The sequence below is a fragment of the Aedes albopictus genome, chromosome 2 (assembly GCF_035046485.1).
Source record: "Aedes albopictus strain Foshan chromosome 2, AalbF5, whole genome shotgun sequence".
Classification (NCBI taxonomy): domain Eukaryota; kingdom Metazoa; phylum Arthropoda; class Insecta; order Diptera; family Culicidae; genus Aedes; species Aedes albopictus.
In genome coordinates, this window is record NC_085137.1 from 497,565,559 (window position 1) to 497,583,091 (window position 17,533).

Below are 17,533 nucleotides of genomic sequence, written 5' to 3' on the forward strand. Positions count from 1 at the left end.
TGCCTTCCCTATGGGAGCTAGTCACTATGGCACGACTAGACCAAGTTGTGTTTGCTATCGGCTCGAATTGTAACCGTTTCACTTGTGACTCTGCACAACTCTTAGACTACACTCCTGGCGGCAGTAAACCACGCTACAATTCGAAAGATACCACTTCATTCGTTAATGTCACTTGACTTCAAAGTTAAGATGCCGATCGCCTGGTAGGCTTCAGTTTGTAACCGTATTTATTGTGTCTAAGCACAACACTCAGACTGCACTCCTGGCGGCAGTAAACCACGTTACAAGGTCGCAAAACACACACTTTGATTATATTTCTTCGATGCAATCGATTTATTCACTGCCGTATTTGTCACTTTTCAGAATTACGGCAGTTTAGTTCAATATTGCCTTCCATAAGGGAGCTAGTCACTATGGCACGACTAGACCAATTTGACCTGTTCAGGTCAGTAACACAAAAAACAATCGTGATTTAGTTTTCTTCTTTGTTTTTGGCTGCTGGGCATTCATCTTCTTATTCACTTGGTTATCGTGGATTGAGTTCTTCTTGTTTCGTTATGAATGTCAATTCAGAGTTTGGATCCGATAGAATTGTAACTGTTCAAATTTTCACTGATCTACCACTGCTCAATTTGTCCGAAAACATTGTGATCCGGTATCGCCTTTCCACTTTTCAGCGCGCTCCTGGAGTTCGATTTTCCTCTGCCTTGACAGACCGCCAAATGTTGGCAGTAGCATTTCCTCTCTGGAAGATGGTAGCAGCTCCTCCTCTCTGGAGCCACCATATGTTGAAATCAGGCACGTGATATTGGAGATAAGCACTGTCGCTGGAAGGTGGCAGCAGCTCGTCCTCTCTGGAGCCACCATATGTTGACGACGGGGCACTTACACTCCGTGTGGTGTTTCTGTCAGCTGCCGCGACGATCACTTGGCGATGACGACGACGACGATGATGGTAATCACACCACATCAGATGCACGGTACCGTTGCGAAGGGAGACGGTATTCGATTCCGCGTGTGCCGATCAACAGGCAAGAGAAACGCACTGAATAAACTGTCGATGACCGAAACTACTTACTGATACTCGGAGGATTGAGTGGTAGATAATTAAAATCGATTGGTCCAAATCGAATATGGGAGCAATCAACTGGCCTTCCTAGATCCGGTCAAATTCTTTCGCATTCGAAGACGTGACTTAGTCGGATGAGGAAAAGTTGATCGCAATGCATTTATATTTTTTCTAGACTCATGCCAAAGTTACTCGCATTCGGAACCGTGGCGTACCAGAGTGAGAAAATAAATGCTTGCCCACACTTGAATCGGTGTCAAACTGGCCTTTTCAGACTCTTGCCAAAGTTACTCGCATTCGGAACCGTAGCGTGCCAGAGTGGAAAAAGTTTGATCGATTCAGTATGATTTAGACTTCTCGATTCTAAATACTAAGTAACTCTTTTTCAAAGACTTAAATTTTCCAATCAAGCTCCAGCCAACTCCTTTCGCATTCGAAGGCTTGGGTAATAGGAGGGATTAGAAAAGATTAAGCTTCTCAAAGTGCTTGGTAAGAAGGATTTCGAGTAGCAAGTGAATGAGCGTTCTGTAGCTTGTGACGTACAAGGCAAAACTGCTACCGTCTTTATTGTTCGATCGCTTTTTATACTATCGTCCAGACATTATTCGCACCCTCTTTTTACATGTTTTTTCCTGATTCCTACGTAAAGCATATTAATTATATGTGTATCGTCCAGAAACTATGCTCACCCTCTTTACATCATTAATTAACTCATGATTCATCAAAATTCTAACTTGTATACATACAATCCTGCAATGAATCTTTCCAACAAGTTTTGCTAACAAGTTTTGCTAACAAATAATTAATCCCTGATCAAAACCTTTTCTGGTACTTTGACCATTACAATACATTGGGGTTGTGTTCTTGACTTTACGTTAGTTGTGAGCATAGATAATTGATTACAATTTATATCCTATCGGTGCATGTCTGGAACTAACAATTACAAATGGCGTAGCTTGTATTCTAGTTTAATGAATTTCGCAATATTGCGTAATTATAAATCATGCTTATGTGTAAGTGCTATCCGATTGCGCAACATTAAATCCGATGGTGAAATTCCATACCGCGCATGCGCATTTACGCTGTGAAACCGTGAACATACTTGAATATGATATCAGTTTCTAATATGAATTAGAATGATTCATCTCCATGTATGCTATGAGTATGCGTTCCGGGCTAATCGATTACTACGCACGCGCAGTTTGTTCCGTTCTTGATCAGTCATCCTCGATGCTGCGCTATCGTAGCATATCGTATACAACGTTGTGTGAAAGGTCGCTCGTTTTCAATTCGATCTAATTGATTTTGCATATTGCAATTTACACTGGTTGTCATGAATATGTGACCAACACGATTCACAAAACGTTACCTCTACGATTATTATACAAGCTTTTGCGATAGATTATTACAAGCGATTTGCTTTATGCTAGATGTAGGAAATGATTGGAATTAGTGTGCTCTAGTTGTTAGAAATTAATGTACTTCACGCGTCGCGTTCGTAACACATACCGACAAATGCTCTGTTGCACTTTAAAGTTGGATTTCACTGCTGCAGAATGCAGCAAAAGTTGTTCAGTTAATCAAATAAATCACTTTTTCCCATCGGTAAAATGTAAACAATAAGTAGTCTTCGCCTAGGGAGGATGCAAGCAGATAGGGTAACGGTCAAATTTTAGACCCCTACAGGACATAAGCTTGAATTTAAATCGAAATCAAACAGATTCAGATGGTATTACACATAATGATGATGATGATGTTAATATGATCGTAAAAGCCTCCTCTGGCCATTAAAAATACCCACAAGGCCATTTCTGGCTGAAAATTTGATGAAAATAACTGATTTATGATGCATCAGTTCTGTTTTGGACACCCCAATACATTTTGGACCCTCTTAAATATATATTTTGGACACCCGGTGTTTATACTCGTTTGAAACGATTTTCGAAGAATCTGCCACATGAATAAGCTGGAGCACATCCTAATTACTTGATTGACAAAGGCTGATTAGACGAACTTTGCGAATTTAATGCGCTCCTAGAATGATAAACTGCAATCTCTTTTTGTAAACATGTTGCGACACTCGCATGGATGATGAGATTGATGAAATTTAATTTCAAGGCAAATAATGACGAATCCAGTGAGGAAATGATTACTGTCCGTACAAAGCAATCTAATTTAGCGAATGATTCTAAAAATTTGCGTCATCTGCACATTAGATTTGTGTAAGTTGTGATAATACGACCCAGGGGGTCCAAAGTGTATGGGGGTCCAAATTATATTGGTTACCCTATGTGCGTGGATTTTCTGCCCACGAAAGATCGTATTTCACAACCACAGAGAACAATTTTCTTCGTTGCACTGTGATGGCGTATTATGATCTGGTGGACAAAAATACTAATTGAAATATTTTGGTCGTTTTTCTAAAGCTACATTTATCTCAATTTAAAAGCTTTCTGTTCAATCGAACTTTGAACACATGATTCGATTTGAATTGTAAACAATTTTACCGACTTTTCGAATGAATACCGACGATCGAACCATAACCAAGTGTCACGCAGAAGGTGTATCGGGAATTGATTTCAGGCTATGCCCGAAATAGACGTGGATTGGACGGAAACAGAATTCGAGGGACAATTATTCAAACTTAGATTTTTAGCCCTAGGTTAGTGCGTCTCGGGACGGGAGCCACGCTTTACTTCCCTTCCGAAGGAAGAACTCACATTTTGTGAGTTTGTCGGGAGTGGGATTCGATCCCAGGTCCTCGGCGTGATAGTCACGTGGTTACTTATTATTTTAAGGAAATTGTAGTTCTTTTACAATGTTTGTTTACACGTTATGGAAGCCAAATTATAAATTAGAAATTGATACCAAATTGGCCATGAGGCGTTATGCGAGGTGTCTTGCGAGGTGTCTAAATTCGATGATTATTGGTCGGTGCTTATATAGACGGGAATTAGATAAAAAAAACCCCGTAAGTTTTAAGTCTGAGGGGATTGCAGCAAGCGTAAAGCTACTTATCAAAATTTCAAAATTTGGAGTTTCACAGAAACCTCGAAGATGAGCATTCGTTTTATTCTGACAATAGTTTTAAGAGTTCTGTAATGAAGCACATTTGCATTTTTCTGTATTTTTTTCAAGATTAGCTAAAGAAGACCAAAAGTGAAAGACTTGCGGAAGGTTGGTAACTACTGATCCAGTATATGCTGACTTTCCGTTTTCTACCATATGACAGACCCGAAAAAAAATGACCAAAAGTGAAAAATAAGAAAACTAAAAGTCTTCATCCCAAAAATTTGAATCGTATTCGCATAAATTTAAGCGCGAAATGCTGTATTCGGAATCATATCCGATTCGACTGCTTCTCCCTATGCCGGAGTTTGCTTTGTGTATTATGAAATAACCGACTAGACATTTGCAAAATTTGGACATCGAGACGATTGTTTAATCATTTCCCGAAACAAGTTTCGATTCGGTAACTTTAACGTTTAGCCGCAACCAAATCCCACAGCTAGGGAACTGCATTTAAGCTTGTTCGTTTTTTCTCTCTCAAACCAAGAGTTTGTTTATCCCAACGTCAGCTTTTGCCACCTTCTAATTAAATGAAATTATCATAATCCTCCACGGACGAAGCCGCGCAGCGTCACCTGTGGGCAAAGACACCCCTCGGTCATCATTCATCCTAAAGCATCAATAAATCAGAGACCCAGAGTTCCAGATGCATAATGAACCGTCCACCGAATTAGTAGAAAAAGCAAACACTCCACTGACTGCCTGTTGATTTCGTCACCATCATTCGCGTCGGCCGTGGTTACCGTTGACGGTTTAATCGCACCTGGCGTGAACTATAAGCCGACTCCGCGCGGTCTTGGCTCGTTTCGTTGCCATCGTCGTCGTCTGTTTATACCTACTTGAGACGAGACTGACTCTAACTGACAAACTAACTGCTGCCACTAGAGACTATGTTGTAGAGGTGTGCTTATAGTGACGGACTGATTGCTGTCGGAATACGCGTGAGATTTAACACTTTTAACGGAGGGCGGCGCGCGGTTCGACTAAACTAAATAGAGCGACCGCAACGCAACAACTTGGCCTCATGCGTGTGCTGTGTGCATACAATGTGACACGGTACTCTGTGTGGACCGCGGACCCGAAATGGGGAAGTGTGGCAAGCAATGCGAGATGTAGATACCTACGAAACAGTGTGGAACAAGGGTCTCACGTTCTCGTTTCGGTGGGCTTAGAAATCATTTCTTTGATGTTTTGATTTCGAATTGAAGGGAAAGGTATTGTACTGTTTCACAACAAAGCAGCTGGTAAGGATGGTATCGCAGCTGAACTCATCAAGATGGGCCCAGACAAGTTGGCCACCTGTCTGCACCAATTGATAGTCAGGATCTGGGAAACCGAACAGCTACCGGAGGAATGGAAGGAAGAGGTAATGTGCCGTATTCACAAGAAAGGCGTCCATTTGGAATGTGAGAACTTCAGAGCGATCAAGCCGGCTTCATCGACGGCCGGTCGACAACGGACCAAATCTTCACCAACGCAACACCTATTAATCGACTTCAGAGCGGCATACGACAGTATCGACCGCACAAAGCTATAGAGAATCATGGCCGAAACCGGCTTCCCTGGGAAGCTGACTAGACTGATTAAAGCAACGATGGACGATGTACAAAACTGCGTAACAACTATGCAGTTTATTCGGATCTCACCAACAAGGTGATGGACTCTCATGTCTACTCTTCAACATCGATCTGGAAGGTGTAATGGGACGAATCGGGCTCAATAGCCGAGGTACGATTTTCACATAATCCGGTCAATGTGTGTGCTTTGCGATGACATGAACATTATCGCCTGAACATTTGGAACGGTGGAAGAACTGTACACCCGCCTGAAATGCGGAGCAGCAAAAATCGCAGTGTTTATGAATCCGTCCAAAACAAAGTACATGCTGGCAGGCGGAACCGAGTATGACCGGGTCCGTCTAGGTAGTAATGTGACGATAGGCGGGGATACCTTCGAGGTGGTGGAGGAATTCGTCTACCTCGGATCCTTACTGATGGCTGACAACAATGCCAGCCGTGAAATACGAAGGCGTATTATCAGTGAAAGTCGTGCCCAACACGGCCCTCAGAAGAAGCTGCGGTCTAAAAAGATTCACCCACGCACCAAGTGCACCATGTACAAAACGCTAATAAGACCAGTGGTCCTCTACGGACACTAGACATGGAACATGCTCGACTGGGACCTGCAAGCATTTGAAGTTTTTGAGCAAAACGTACTAAGAACGATCTTCGGCGGTGTGACTGAGAAGGATGAATCACGAGCTCGCTGCGTTTACGGCGAACCCAGCATCTAGAAGGTGGCTAAGGCCGGAACGATACGATGGGCAGGGTATGTTGCAAGAATGCTAGATAACAACCCTGCAAAGTTTGTGGTCATTATTGATCCGGTTGGCACAAGAAGGCGTGGAGCGCAGAGAGCACGCTTGGTGGACCAGGTGGAGCGTGGCTTGGCGAGCTTTGGGCGTGACCGAGGATGGAGAGCGGCAGCAACAACCCGAGTATAGTGTCGTACTACTGTTAATTACATATTTCTTATCTTAAATGTGATTTTTTTTTAATCTTCGTTTATTTGGAAAGCTCGAGCGCCCTTGAGAATAACAGAGCCGAAATCAATGTTGTAATATAATAATAAAAAGTAATTGTAATTGTAATTGCTCAGTCCACACCCTAGCCGACAACTGTCAGCCCATCTGCTTGTAGGCAGATGTGGACCTACTAAGCCTCCCCCGTTAACATGTCCTACACCGAATTAGCACACCGGGATCTTCCACAGGCAGGCGCTGGCGTTACCAGTCCCAACAAGTGTCAGATACATTAAATAGATGGGGTAGAGGATATAGGAAGATGTGGGAATAGGATGGGAAGAGGCAGAAAATGAAGAGATAGTAGAGAGGTTTCGATTTTGTTGCTGAAACGAGAAAAAGAAAGAATGATAAAGAACATTAGCGATATGTTCATAGATTATGATTTGGTCGATAATTTCTCATCTATTTTGTTTCCATATCGTTGCATCGGTGACCATTTTCATCGCCTTTCTAGTTTTGTTAGGGCCATCTCGCGTTTTTTCGTCATGTCCTCTTTGCCGGTTGGCGACGTTCGGTATGTAAGTAGAAAAGCATGCATTTAATATGATTAGTACGACAGTAATTGTGATTGCTCAGTACTTCCAGCCCATTTGTCCGCAGTACATATCAGGCATCCCGTTTTAACAAGTCCTACACAGAATTAGAAACCCGGATCTTCCACAGACAGTCCTAACTAGTGTCAAATAAGTTCAATTGAGGATAGGAAGCGGCAAAATGAGAAAACAGTAGATAAGGTTTGGTACATTGGTAGCTGTGTTCATGTGATGTCTGTCTGAAATTGAAAAAAAAAAAAAAAAAAACTATCTTCCGTAAGTGTTTAACTCTCTACCCCAAATGAAATACCGGAAAAATATCTGATCATATGTATAGTTTGGCAATTCTATGTCCATACATCTTTTACCAAGAAAGAATAATGTTGTTTACTGTTATAAAATAATTCAGTTAAAGGGCAGCTAATGCATTGTAATCTAGAATAAACCTACAGAAAATGTCCCAATAAAAAGTTAACACTAGTTCAACTAACTACACAAACTAAAAAGTGTTATTATATTTTACCAATGATTTCATCCTAATCTTGACCCTAACATAGTTATGCGCTTAGTGTAAGTGGACGCCGCTTATGATTTTGGTTGGACAATGACCAAAAATAATGTTGTTTCGACAATAGTCACATACTATGCCCTACGACATTGACGATTCTATTGTCTATGGCTCACCTATTTAGCGCCACCCAGCAGGGACTTGGTCTGGTACCCAATTCAGTATATCCGCTCCACGTAATGTACCGTACCTCTTTCGATTTGTGATATATTACGCGGAACATTACTCTCTTCATTCGGATAGCGGCTATGTAACCCATTGGATTAAAAACCTCCATCAAACATGAAGCGATTAATCGGAGACTGAAGACTCTATACCAAATTTGGCTCAGAGACAGGTAATCAGTGAGGTCAGTTTTTCTCGTTTGTCAGAGACGATTGATACGTATTAAGACAAACTTTCCACTGCATCTGCCAGCAATAATCGGTGATCGATCAACATTTCGAGTACCTACCCTAGTTTACACAAGAATGCCAAGGATCACCGATCATGCTTTACAATACAGCTGGAAAAACTAGAGCAACACCTGGCCACAATGATGCATAAAGCACTAAAGCGGACCGGAAGTGTCGGTGAGCCAGCCCCACCAATAATAAAAAGTAATTTATTAAAAATACAAAATAACAATATTACTGCTTTCGAGCGTTCTTCTTGGGTGGAGACTGTAGAAGACTTTCCGCCGGAAGTACTTGCTGCTGTTGAGATGATTCCCGATTAAATTTTTCCTGCCTGCTTCTTCTCTCCGCTTCACACTTCTCCCACCGCTCCTTTTGCTCCGCTTCTTTCGCCCGTAGATTCTCTTGATATCGTCGCTGCATTGACTTCTCCTGTTTCCGATATTCTTCTTGTCTTTTACGCTTCTCCGCCTCGTGCTTAGCCCAATTTTCCGCCAGAGTCTTCTCATACTCGCTTTGATACACAATCGGTTCCGTTCCTTGCAATGTACCTTGCTTTTCGCCTTCATCCGCTTCCGCTTTCGCTTCGGAATCCTCTTTGACCACTTCCTTTTCCTCGTTCACGGCTTCCTGCTGAGCTAGTGCTACACCACCGTGAATCACGGCACTAGCATAGGTACTAGCAACCATTTCCACTCCCTTTGCCTTTTGATTCCGGGTTGGACGTTGTGGGCAGGCGTTTTTACGGTGCCCCTCCTGTTGACACAAAAAGCACTTGTTTTTAAGATCGTCATAAAACACCTTTCCTTTCCACTGGAGAATTTCCACTGTTGGAGGAATTTCGCTTTCCACGTCGATGTGCAAACCTCGCACTCCGTTGAACATATGGCCGAGTCCTAGGTTCGGTGCTAACTTTTCTCGTATCACACTCTCGATTTTTCCATATTTGCCAAGGACCAACGACAGATCCTCGTCGGATACCTCCGGGGGAATATCAAATATCCGCACGTACCTTACGTTGGTTCCGGCTCGTGACATGGTAACGTGAACCGTTTTCCCATTGGAATAACAAAATTTGACAGGTCCTGAATTTAATCGCAACGCTTCCTCCATTGCGACTGCCGTTTTGAATTTGATGGACAGGCTTCTGTCCTCCTCCATCTTGTACACGGTTTCCATATGCATTACATTGGATTTCAGTTGCTTCAAGAAGTCAGCGATTTCAATCCATGTTGGACGCGGCGCCGACGCAGGGAAACGAAATTTGATCGTGTTCTCGATCATTTTGTTCCACCGAAACGAAACAAAGCTAAGGTTAACTGAAAACTGCTACACAAAAGAGAACAAAGCACTACCGGGTGCTATTCATCCGGGTATTACAGACAAGCTGCTACTGCGTCTGATTCCGACGAGAGCAAAACAACGACTGATCTTAAATGTGATGTTGAGCAAATAAATGTATGTATGTATGTTTTTTATAACATCTAGGAGTTCAAAAATCGGATGTGCGCCTATCCACTAAAACACACTCCTAGCTAACCTCCAGGGTCTCCAGTTAGCCCAGTGGTTAAGGCTATGGATCGCCAATCCGGAGACGGCGGGTTCGATTCCCGTTCCGGTCGGGAAATTTTTGTCGACTCCCTGGGCATAAAGTATCATTTTAATTGCTACACAATGTACAAATTCATGCAATGGCAGGCAAAGAAAACCCTTCAATTAATAACTGTGAAAGTGTTCTAAGAATACTAAGTTGAAGAAAGGCAGGCCAAGTTCCAATGCGAACGTCGAGCCATAAAGAAAAAGAATAAGAAGCTCACCTCCAACTTAAAATCCCCTCCGGACCAAGCAGCATTTCTTCGGAGGGGGCGTTATGTGCATTGTGCACCATCACCAATTCGTTATTCTATTCTTCGCGTTGAGCCCTTTGGCTCCCGGCAATAATTAGGTATACAGTCAGGTTTTTTTTACGCGGGGGATACATACCGCGTAAAAAAAAACCGCGAAAAAATAAACCGCGTTAATTCAAAAATCCGCGTAAAAATAAACCGCGTTAATTCAAAAATCCGCGTAAAAATAAACCGCGTTAATTCAAAAATCCGCGTAAATGAAAACCATGTTTTATAACTTTTAACTCAATAATTTCCATCTTGATTTTATATTAAAAAATGAACTCAACGAATTATTTTAAGACATCATTTTAAGATTTTTGCCTGTCACTTAAAATTTCTACAAGTTACACAAACTGCCAAGCTATTGTTTAAATGTTTAAAGCTTTTACCATCATTGATGACGTCAAACCCGACATCAACCTATCATTCACCTATTTTTATTTTGGCCACCAAACCCAACATGGACCCAATACTTGTTCGATAAAAATTGACCCGACTTTGACCCGACATTCGATATTTTTTCAGTCTGGCGGAATTTTGCAGGGTTTTCTCGTGTTTCGTGCCCAGCTTCTCATTCGAGTGACTGACAATGTATTCAATTGACAAGGAATCGCTTCTGATTTGATAGGTGCTCTGATTGAATGAAATCGTTTTGAACATGAATAGAAGGAAAAATTACTAAAAAAGATTGGGTTAGTGTTCAAATGAATGAGATGAAGTTTTGCAACACTGGTTTGAACCGGTTCGTTGTTGAGACTCCATCTCACAGTTGTCGCATAAGTGTCGAAGTACAGGCAGTAAATCATGTTCACTTAACCTTCCGTAACTCGCGCGGTTGCCCACCACCGTCATCACCACGCTAATGCTGAACACGATTATTTCAACGTGTTGTACAGAATACAACAGCGCGATTGCTCGAGGGTTAATAGTTAAAGGTCACAAAGCATTCTTAGAAAATTTTGGGATATTCCAGGTAATCCTAAGTATTCTGGAACTCAGTTTTTAAAGTCTATGGCTATGACAGTAGTTTCTCAAGCTAAATATAGTAACTATACATAGTTAGACAGGGTTCAAATCAATAATTATTCCAAAATAGTTTTAAAATATTCCAAATCAGCCAATTGAACAGCCAGAAATTGACATCATAGAGATAATTCTCTGATAGATCGATACAATAATAGATACAATAATAATCTCTGGACATAATAGATTACAAATCGAAGATTTGTACAATGAAAAAAGTTCATGTAATCTCAAGAACGGTTTGGATGTCCTTAGACATCTCAACAGATCTGATGCTGTCTATTAAACTTTGAGATGTTCAGTAAGTCATGAAAGATTACAAGTCGTAGCTTTGTATTATGAATGAAGTTACCGGTACACCCGTAGACTTTAGGATCTAAACTCCAGAACAGTTTGGATGACCTAGGATATCCCGACTGATCTGAAACTGTATATTGAACTTTCAAAAGACTTACTGGGCATACTAGATTACAAATCGTTGCTTTGTATAATGCAAGAAGTTACCGCTGCACCCGTAGAATATGGGATCTAAACTCCAGAACTGTTTGGATGACCTAGGATATCCCGACTGATCTGAAACTGTCTATTGAACTTTCAAAAGACTTACTGGGCATAATAGATTACAAATCGTTGCTTTGTATAATGCAAGAAGTTACCGTTACAGACGTAGACTTTAGGATCTAAACTCAAGAACAGTTTGGATGTCTTTGGATATCCAGAAAATTACTCTGCATCATATTCTACCTTTTTAATGCTGTTAAGCACCAAAACTACAGAAATATGTAGAAAAAGTGTATAATAATGCTTGGAAAAATTCCGGTAAAAAATTGAAAATCCACGTAAATGAAAACCGCGTTAATTCAAAAATCCGCGTAAAACTAAACCGCGTTAATTCAAAAATCCGCGTAAAAAAAACCGCGTTAATTAAAAAAATACGCGTAAAAAAACCGCGTTAATTCAAAAATCCGCGTAAAAAAACCTCGTTAATGTAAACCGCTTAAAAAAAACCTGACTGTATCCTATACAGTGAATGCTGACAATGGCGAACCCTTCGACTTCAGTTCAGTGTTGGGAATACTCACTTGCAAGAGTGATACTCACTTGTTTCTATCTCAGTCCTGAAGCATGCTATCAAAAAATGATGTTTGAAGAGCTTTTAGATTGTAGTTTAATCTAAAAGTTTGCCGAAGAAAGTTAAGGTCGCAGACGCATACCAAAGTTGTGAAAGAGCTGTGAGTACGGCGTGAGTAGAATTCGTTTAATTTATACTCACCTTGTGCTCACAGATCTCTCACGGTTTTGGTATGCGTCTGCGACTTTTACTTTATTCTGCAAACTTTTAGATTAAACTACAATTGAAAAGCCCTTCAAACATCATTTTTGGATAGCATGCTTCTGGACTGAAATAGAAGCAGGTGAGTATAACTTTTCGCAAGTGAGTATTCCCAACACTGCTTCTATTATTAGTTGGTTATTCTGCTTTAAAAATAATCGCCATTACGCGACCTGCATTCCTCATGCCGAGCCCTTTGGCTCCTGTTAGTACGTCATATCTGTTAACAACGACTTACGCACACTTCATTCGGGCTCACTCAGAGCCGCGCCCACGCTGTTTCCTCGCGCTCTACTCGACTTGTCCCCGGCGGTAAACTAGCCCACACCGACGAAGAGTTCCCCGACGGTGAAAAATCTTCCGCAACCGATTATTCTTCCCAGTACGGTGCCGAGGTCGTTTCTGCGATTCCGGTTGGAGGCCGGCTTCCGGTTCACAGGCGCCCCGACGACCGATATCCGGTGCTTTTCCGCGAACCACTCAGTCTAGTCCCCGACGGTGGATCTAGCCTACTGCGATGGAGAAAACCTCGACGATGGAAGTTCTCCCGACGTCGGTGATAGCATCCTGATCAGCGAGGTCTGAAGTCGGCCCGGCGATTCCGGTTGGTGGTAGAATTTCGGTTCACCGGCACCCCGACGACCTATAACCGGTACTACACAAAGGACGACTCGGTGGTGGATCATGCCCTCTCCGATCACGACCCAATACTCTTTTATCTTCGCGCCATCTCCGCTGGAACGCTGACATGATCTGCGTGAACGCTCTGTTCACCGCATTCCATGCATTCCGCTTTCGTCCTGACACATTCTCGCTACAAAGTTGTTGGGACTCAGATTTTCAGCAGCGCTCGCTAGCATGTCGTCACATACTTCTTCAAATCACGGACAGTCGAATATCACATGCTTCGGTCTCTCCTAGTTGCTTGGACAGGTCGGACAGAATGGGGACTCTGCGTGGCCGAACCGGTATAGATATTTTCTGAAGCATCCATGACCTGACAGGAACTGTATTAGGTAGAAGCTCATCTCTCTGTGTTTTCTGGACATCCATACCAACACATCTGGGATAAGCCAGTGGGTCCACCTACCTTTCTCCCCGTTATTCCACTCTTGCTGCCACTTAGCCAACGAATCTCCTCTGATTGTCTTCCTCACGTTTGCAGTATCTCTTCTCCGGTAACACTCTACATCCTCTGCCAGGGTGATGTGTATGGGAATCATCTTTCTTGGCGATAATGCAGACTGCTTCCAACGAATTCGTCCTGTGCCACCCGAACAGTCGCAATGTGCTCGAAACGTTCGATTTCGCTGCAGCTTCAGCGTTGTAGCCCAGGCCGGAACTCCATACCTAAGTGACGAAGAGTATATTCCCGTCTCTTGCTACTGCTCGGTCCACCGATGTTCGGCATAATCCTGGATACAGCATTAAGAAGTTTTGCTGCCTTCTCACACACATAGTCAACGCGGCAGTTGCAATTTAAACGGTCGTCCTCCTTCAGTCCCAGGTGTTTTAACACAAGCTTTGACGGGATAACTTGTCCGCCGACACTAATTTCGGCTCGCTGAACAGCTTTACAGTTGCTGACTACCTCTGTATTTTGGTGATCCAACCGCAGCTTTACTTCACTCATCCAGGCCTCGATGGAACCGATCGTCTCCGCCGTCTGGAAGTATCTTTTCAGAACCTTGCACACATAGTCAGGGAACCTTATGTTGTGCAGTGCTGTGGCAATGGCTTCCCAGCTGGCGCTATTAAATGCGTTAGATACCACGGCGCAGTAACGATTGCCTATTCTCTTCTGCTTTGAGGCTTTCTTCGCATTCGCAATGACTGTTCGCATTGCATCCACAGTCGACTTCCCTTTCCGGAACCCGAACTGCCCATTAGACAGTCCGCTCTCGCTTTCCGTGCACTTCATAGCCTGTTCAGGAGTTTGCGAAGCGTATCCAGCAGGCATATCGGTCGATATGATGCTGGGTCTCCCGGCGGCTTTCCAGGTTTTGACAGCAACACCAGCTGCTGTATCTTCCAAATAAATGTCTGGGAAGTAGCTGTCCGCCAGGAATTTCTGCATCGTTGTCCTGAACATGCCTGGAAACATTTCGATCGCCGCTTTCAGTGCAGTTTTGGGGATATTATCCGGACCAGGAACTTTCTTTACTTTGAGTCCTTTGGCTATTGTACGGAGTTTCTCGTTAGACACCCGGTTTTCGTCGGCAGTTATTTGCACCCCGTTGACGTACGTCTGCTTCTCTACACAGTTCCTTGAAGCAATTGGTTTTACTCAGAGCAATCTCCCGCTTGAAAGCGGTCCTGGCCTCGCGGAAATTCACCTTGCGTTCCTCTCTACTCGCTTCAGATCTTGCCCTTTGAGGCCATTTTCTAGCTCTAAGGCAGGCAGCAAGTAGGCTGAGCGTTTCATTCCACCAATATGCTGGACGCCGGTGGGTATTCGGCTCAAGTTTCCTCGGTATAGTAGATCCGCCAACCGACGCTGTAGTGGATGGACTGATGGTCACTGTGCGTATATTCTTCGTTTACTCTCCAGTTCATGTTGTTCATCAGAGCTGCAAAACGTCACGTCAATAATGGATTCACGTCCGTCCTTACTGAATGTACTTACAGAGCCTTCGTTGCACACTTTCAAATTCAACTTCGCTAAGGCTTTCAGCAGACGCCAAAGCGTTGAAGTTCCCGACGATAACAACCGGCGCTCATCCCATTAACTTATCGGTTAATAGATCCAACATCCGATTGTATTGCTCAGAGGACCACCTCGGGGGTGCATAGCAGCTGCACACAAAGACACCGTTGATCTTGGTGATAACAAAGCCGTCGTGATCGTTATGCTTCACTTTTTATATGGGAAACCCGCCTTTAATTTGGATTGTCGCCATCCTTGCTTTATCCGCCACCCAGTTACCCAGTTGTATGTTTGTTACATACCTAAACTGTTCCAAATCTTTTAGCCGAACGTCATTTGGCCGAATGCCATCAGAGTATTGCATTGCTTAAAATCAAATGCTCCTAGTCCTAGTATAATCTAGCAACCAAGCAAAGTCTGTAAAGCTGATAGATGATTTAATATACCTTAAAAAACTTTTTTTTGCGTTTTTGCCTTGCTAGCTCGATCATAGGAGTTAGCGGCTTAACTGGACAGATAGTGGCATATGTAACATATAGGTAGGTTCTCTGTGCCCTAAGTAAGCGGATCTGCGTCGCAACATGTGCTTAAAGAGCAATAAATTATTAAAATACTTCACGCGATTCGTCGTAAACACATCAGTGCAGCAGGCTCACACTAACTCACTTTCAATTACTTAAACTACCGTCAAAGCGTCACAGCATCATACGACAGTGCCGTGCCGGACTGACTAAATCTTACTAAAAAGAAAAACAACTCAGCCGTTTCGTCGGACGGACGTCGTCGTTTACATCATCGACCTGGAAGTTGGTCTCCCCGAGCAACAACACCCCATACGGAAAAACAATAAAATTGTGACATTATGTAAGCTCGGAACCGCTCACCCAAAAAAGTCAAAAGGTTACCAAATTTTAGATGCGCTCCGCGGAAGATCTTTGCCTATCTGGTGGTTTATATCTGGTTTGGTTTGACGATGGAGGGATAGGATGCCCCAAAAAGGCTGCATGAGAAATGTTTGTGATGTTAGGTAGGCATTTTCCCACTTGGGATGGGATTTGCTAATTTTGGGCTGGGTGACTGACTGCGTGAGCCTTGGAAAGGTCCGACGACGCGACGGATTAAATCCGATCGGCTGATGTGATTCAACTTTATTTATTCAAATGAGACAGCACGGCGGTGGAAGTCTTAATTGATGCTTGTTAACTGTATTTCTGTGTCTCTCGGCCGGGAGAAGGGGTTGTTCGTTTGTTTGTCTTTCCTCGGCAGTTCCTGTTGAAGTGCACCCCGGTCTGTGGGGAGTATTGCTTACATGATAATTATTGCACTTATCTGTTTGCGACACACAAACCATGGCGGGGTTGTCATTATGATAAGAACCATCATCGGTGGTGCTAGAGAAGCTCCCAAGAGGTGTAGAATCAAGCAAGACGATATACTTTGTTCGAGTGACATTATAACGGGCCACTTCTGCAATCCCAGTACCTACATGCACACAACACGCCAGGCACGAGAGAATAGAGCAAACGAGCTGATAATGGATGAAAGTATTGATTATGACCGTCGTTGGTGGAGCTTTGCAAGTGTCAATCTAATTTGTTGGGTTTTTCTTCTGCGGAAGGAAGCTTTTGTCATGACCTACATAACTAATTCTTTTTATGAACGGTATTGATTGTTCTACATTGTAGTGATAGGGATAAAACTTTTGTTAATTATTAGTACCTTTTTTTATCTTTTCTTACTACTTTCACAATTCAAATCTTTCTTTGGTTTATCTTAGCATGAACTATTGAATTCAAGTTTAGTTGATTCGTTGATAATCTTTTTGATTCTACCAAACAAACTCAGAAGTTTAATTCTTAGTATTGTTCGTTGGTATAATGATCACCTACACCATGTACACCAAAATACACACATCGATGACGCAGTGCTAGCTACTACTAAGGTATTACAGCTGGTCAGTATCAGTTTTCAACATTGCAGTGTGAATGAACTGTCCAATTAGCTGACAAGACGATCTTACGCAAAGTATTTGGAGAGTGGGAGAAAACGAGCCAGACGCGTTGGAAAAAAAATAGAAGTCCCAGAGATGTGTGGCAGTCATTAGGAGAATTATGATTTATTGTGATCTGCTTGATTTGAATAAATTACTTGCTGTGCAGTATGTTCTCTAACAAACATACATAAGTTGAAAGAATACTCTGTATGGGTTCTTCAATAGATTTATTGTGGAATTCCTTCGGTGATTCTTTCAGTCATTGCCCCAGGAAATCTCTCCGGGTTTAGAAAGCCCTTATAGAATTCTTCTAAGGATTACCTCTAGGGGTTTCTCTATAGATTTATGAAGAGATTGTGCCACCAATATCCCCAAGGATTCTTTCGGGGATTCCTTCAGGGCCTCCTTCAGGGTTTGCCTCAGAATGCCC

The 17,533-nt window shown here is 42.7% G+C and overlaps 3 protein-coding genes across 5 annotated transcripts in view; all 3 read right to left on the reverse strand.

The window, feature by feature from the left end:
• The window catches only part of LOC109408749 (serine/threonine-protein kinase N), a 371,435-nt gene that overhangs the window by 321,569 nt on the left and 32,333 nt on the right, over positions 1–17,533 (reverse strand). The window lies entirely within an intron of this gene.
• The window catches only part of LOC134288706 (uncharacterized), a 345,573-nt gene that overhangs the window by 284,414 nt on the left and 43,626 nt on the right, over positions 1–17,533 (reverse strand). The window lies entirely within an intron of this gene.
• Positions 7,547–11,961, reverse strand: LOC134288701 (uncharacterized). The gene has a single exon (XM_062854335.1). It carries the CDS (start codon positions 9,500–9,502, stop codon positions 8,453–8,455), a length of 1,050 nt encoding a protein of 349 aa, XP_062710319.1. The 5' UTR covers positions 9,503–11,961; the 3' UTR covers positions 7,547–8,452.

Excerpts from the sequence above, each read along its gene's own strand:
- LOC134288701 (XM_062854335.1), bottom strand. The coding sequence starts at position 9,502 with ATGATCGAGAACACGATCAAATTTCGTTTCCCTGCGTCGGCGCCGCGT.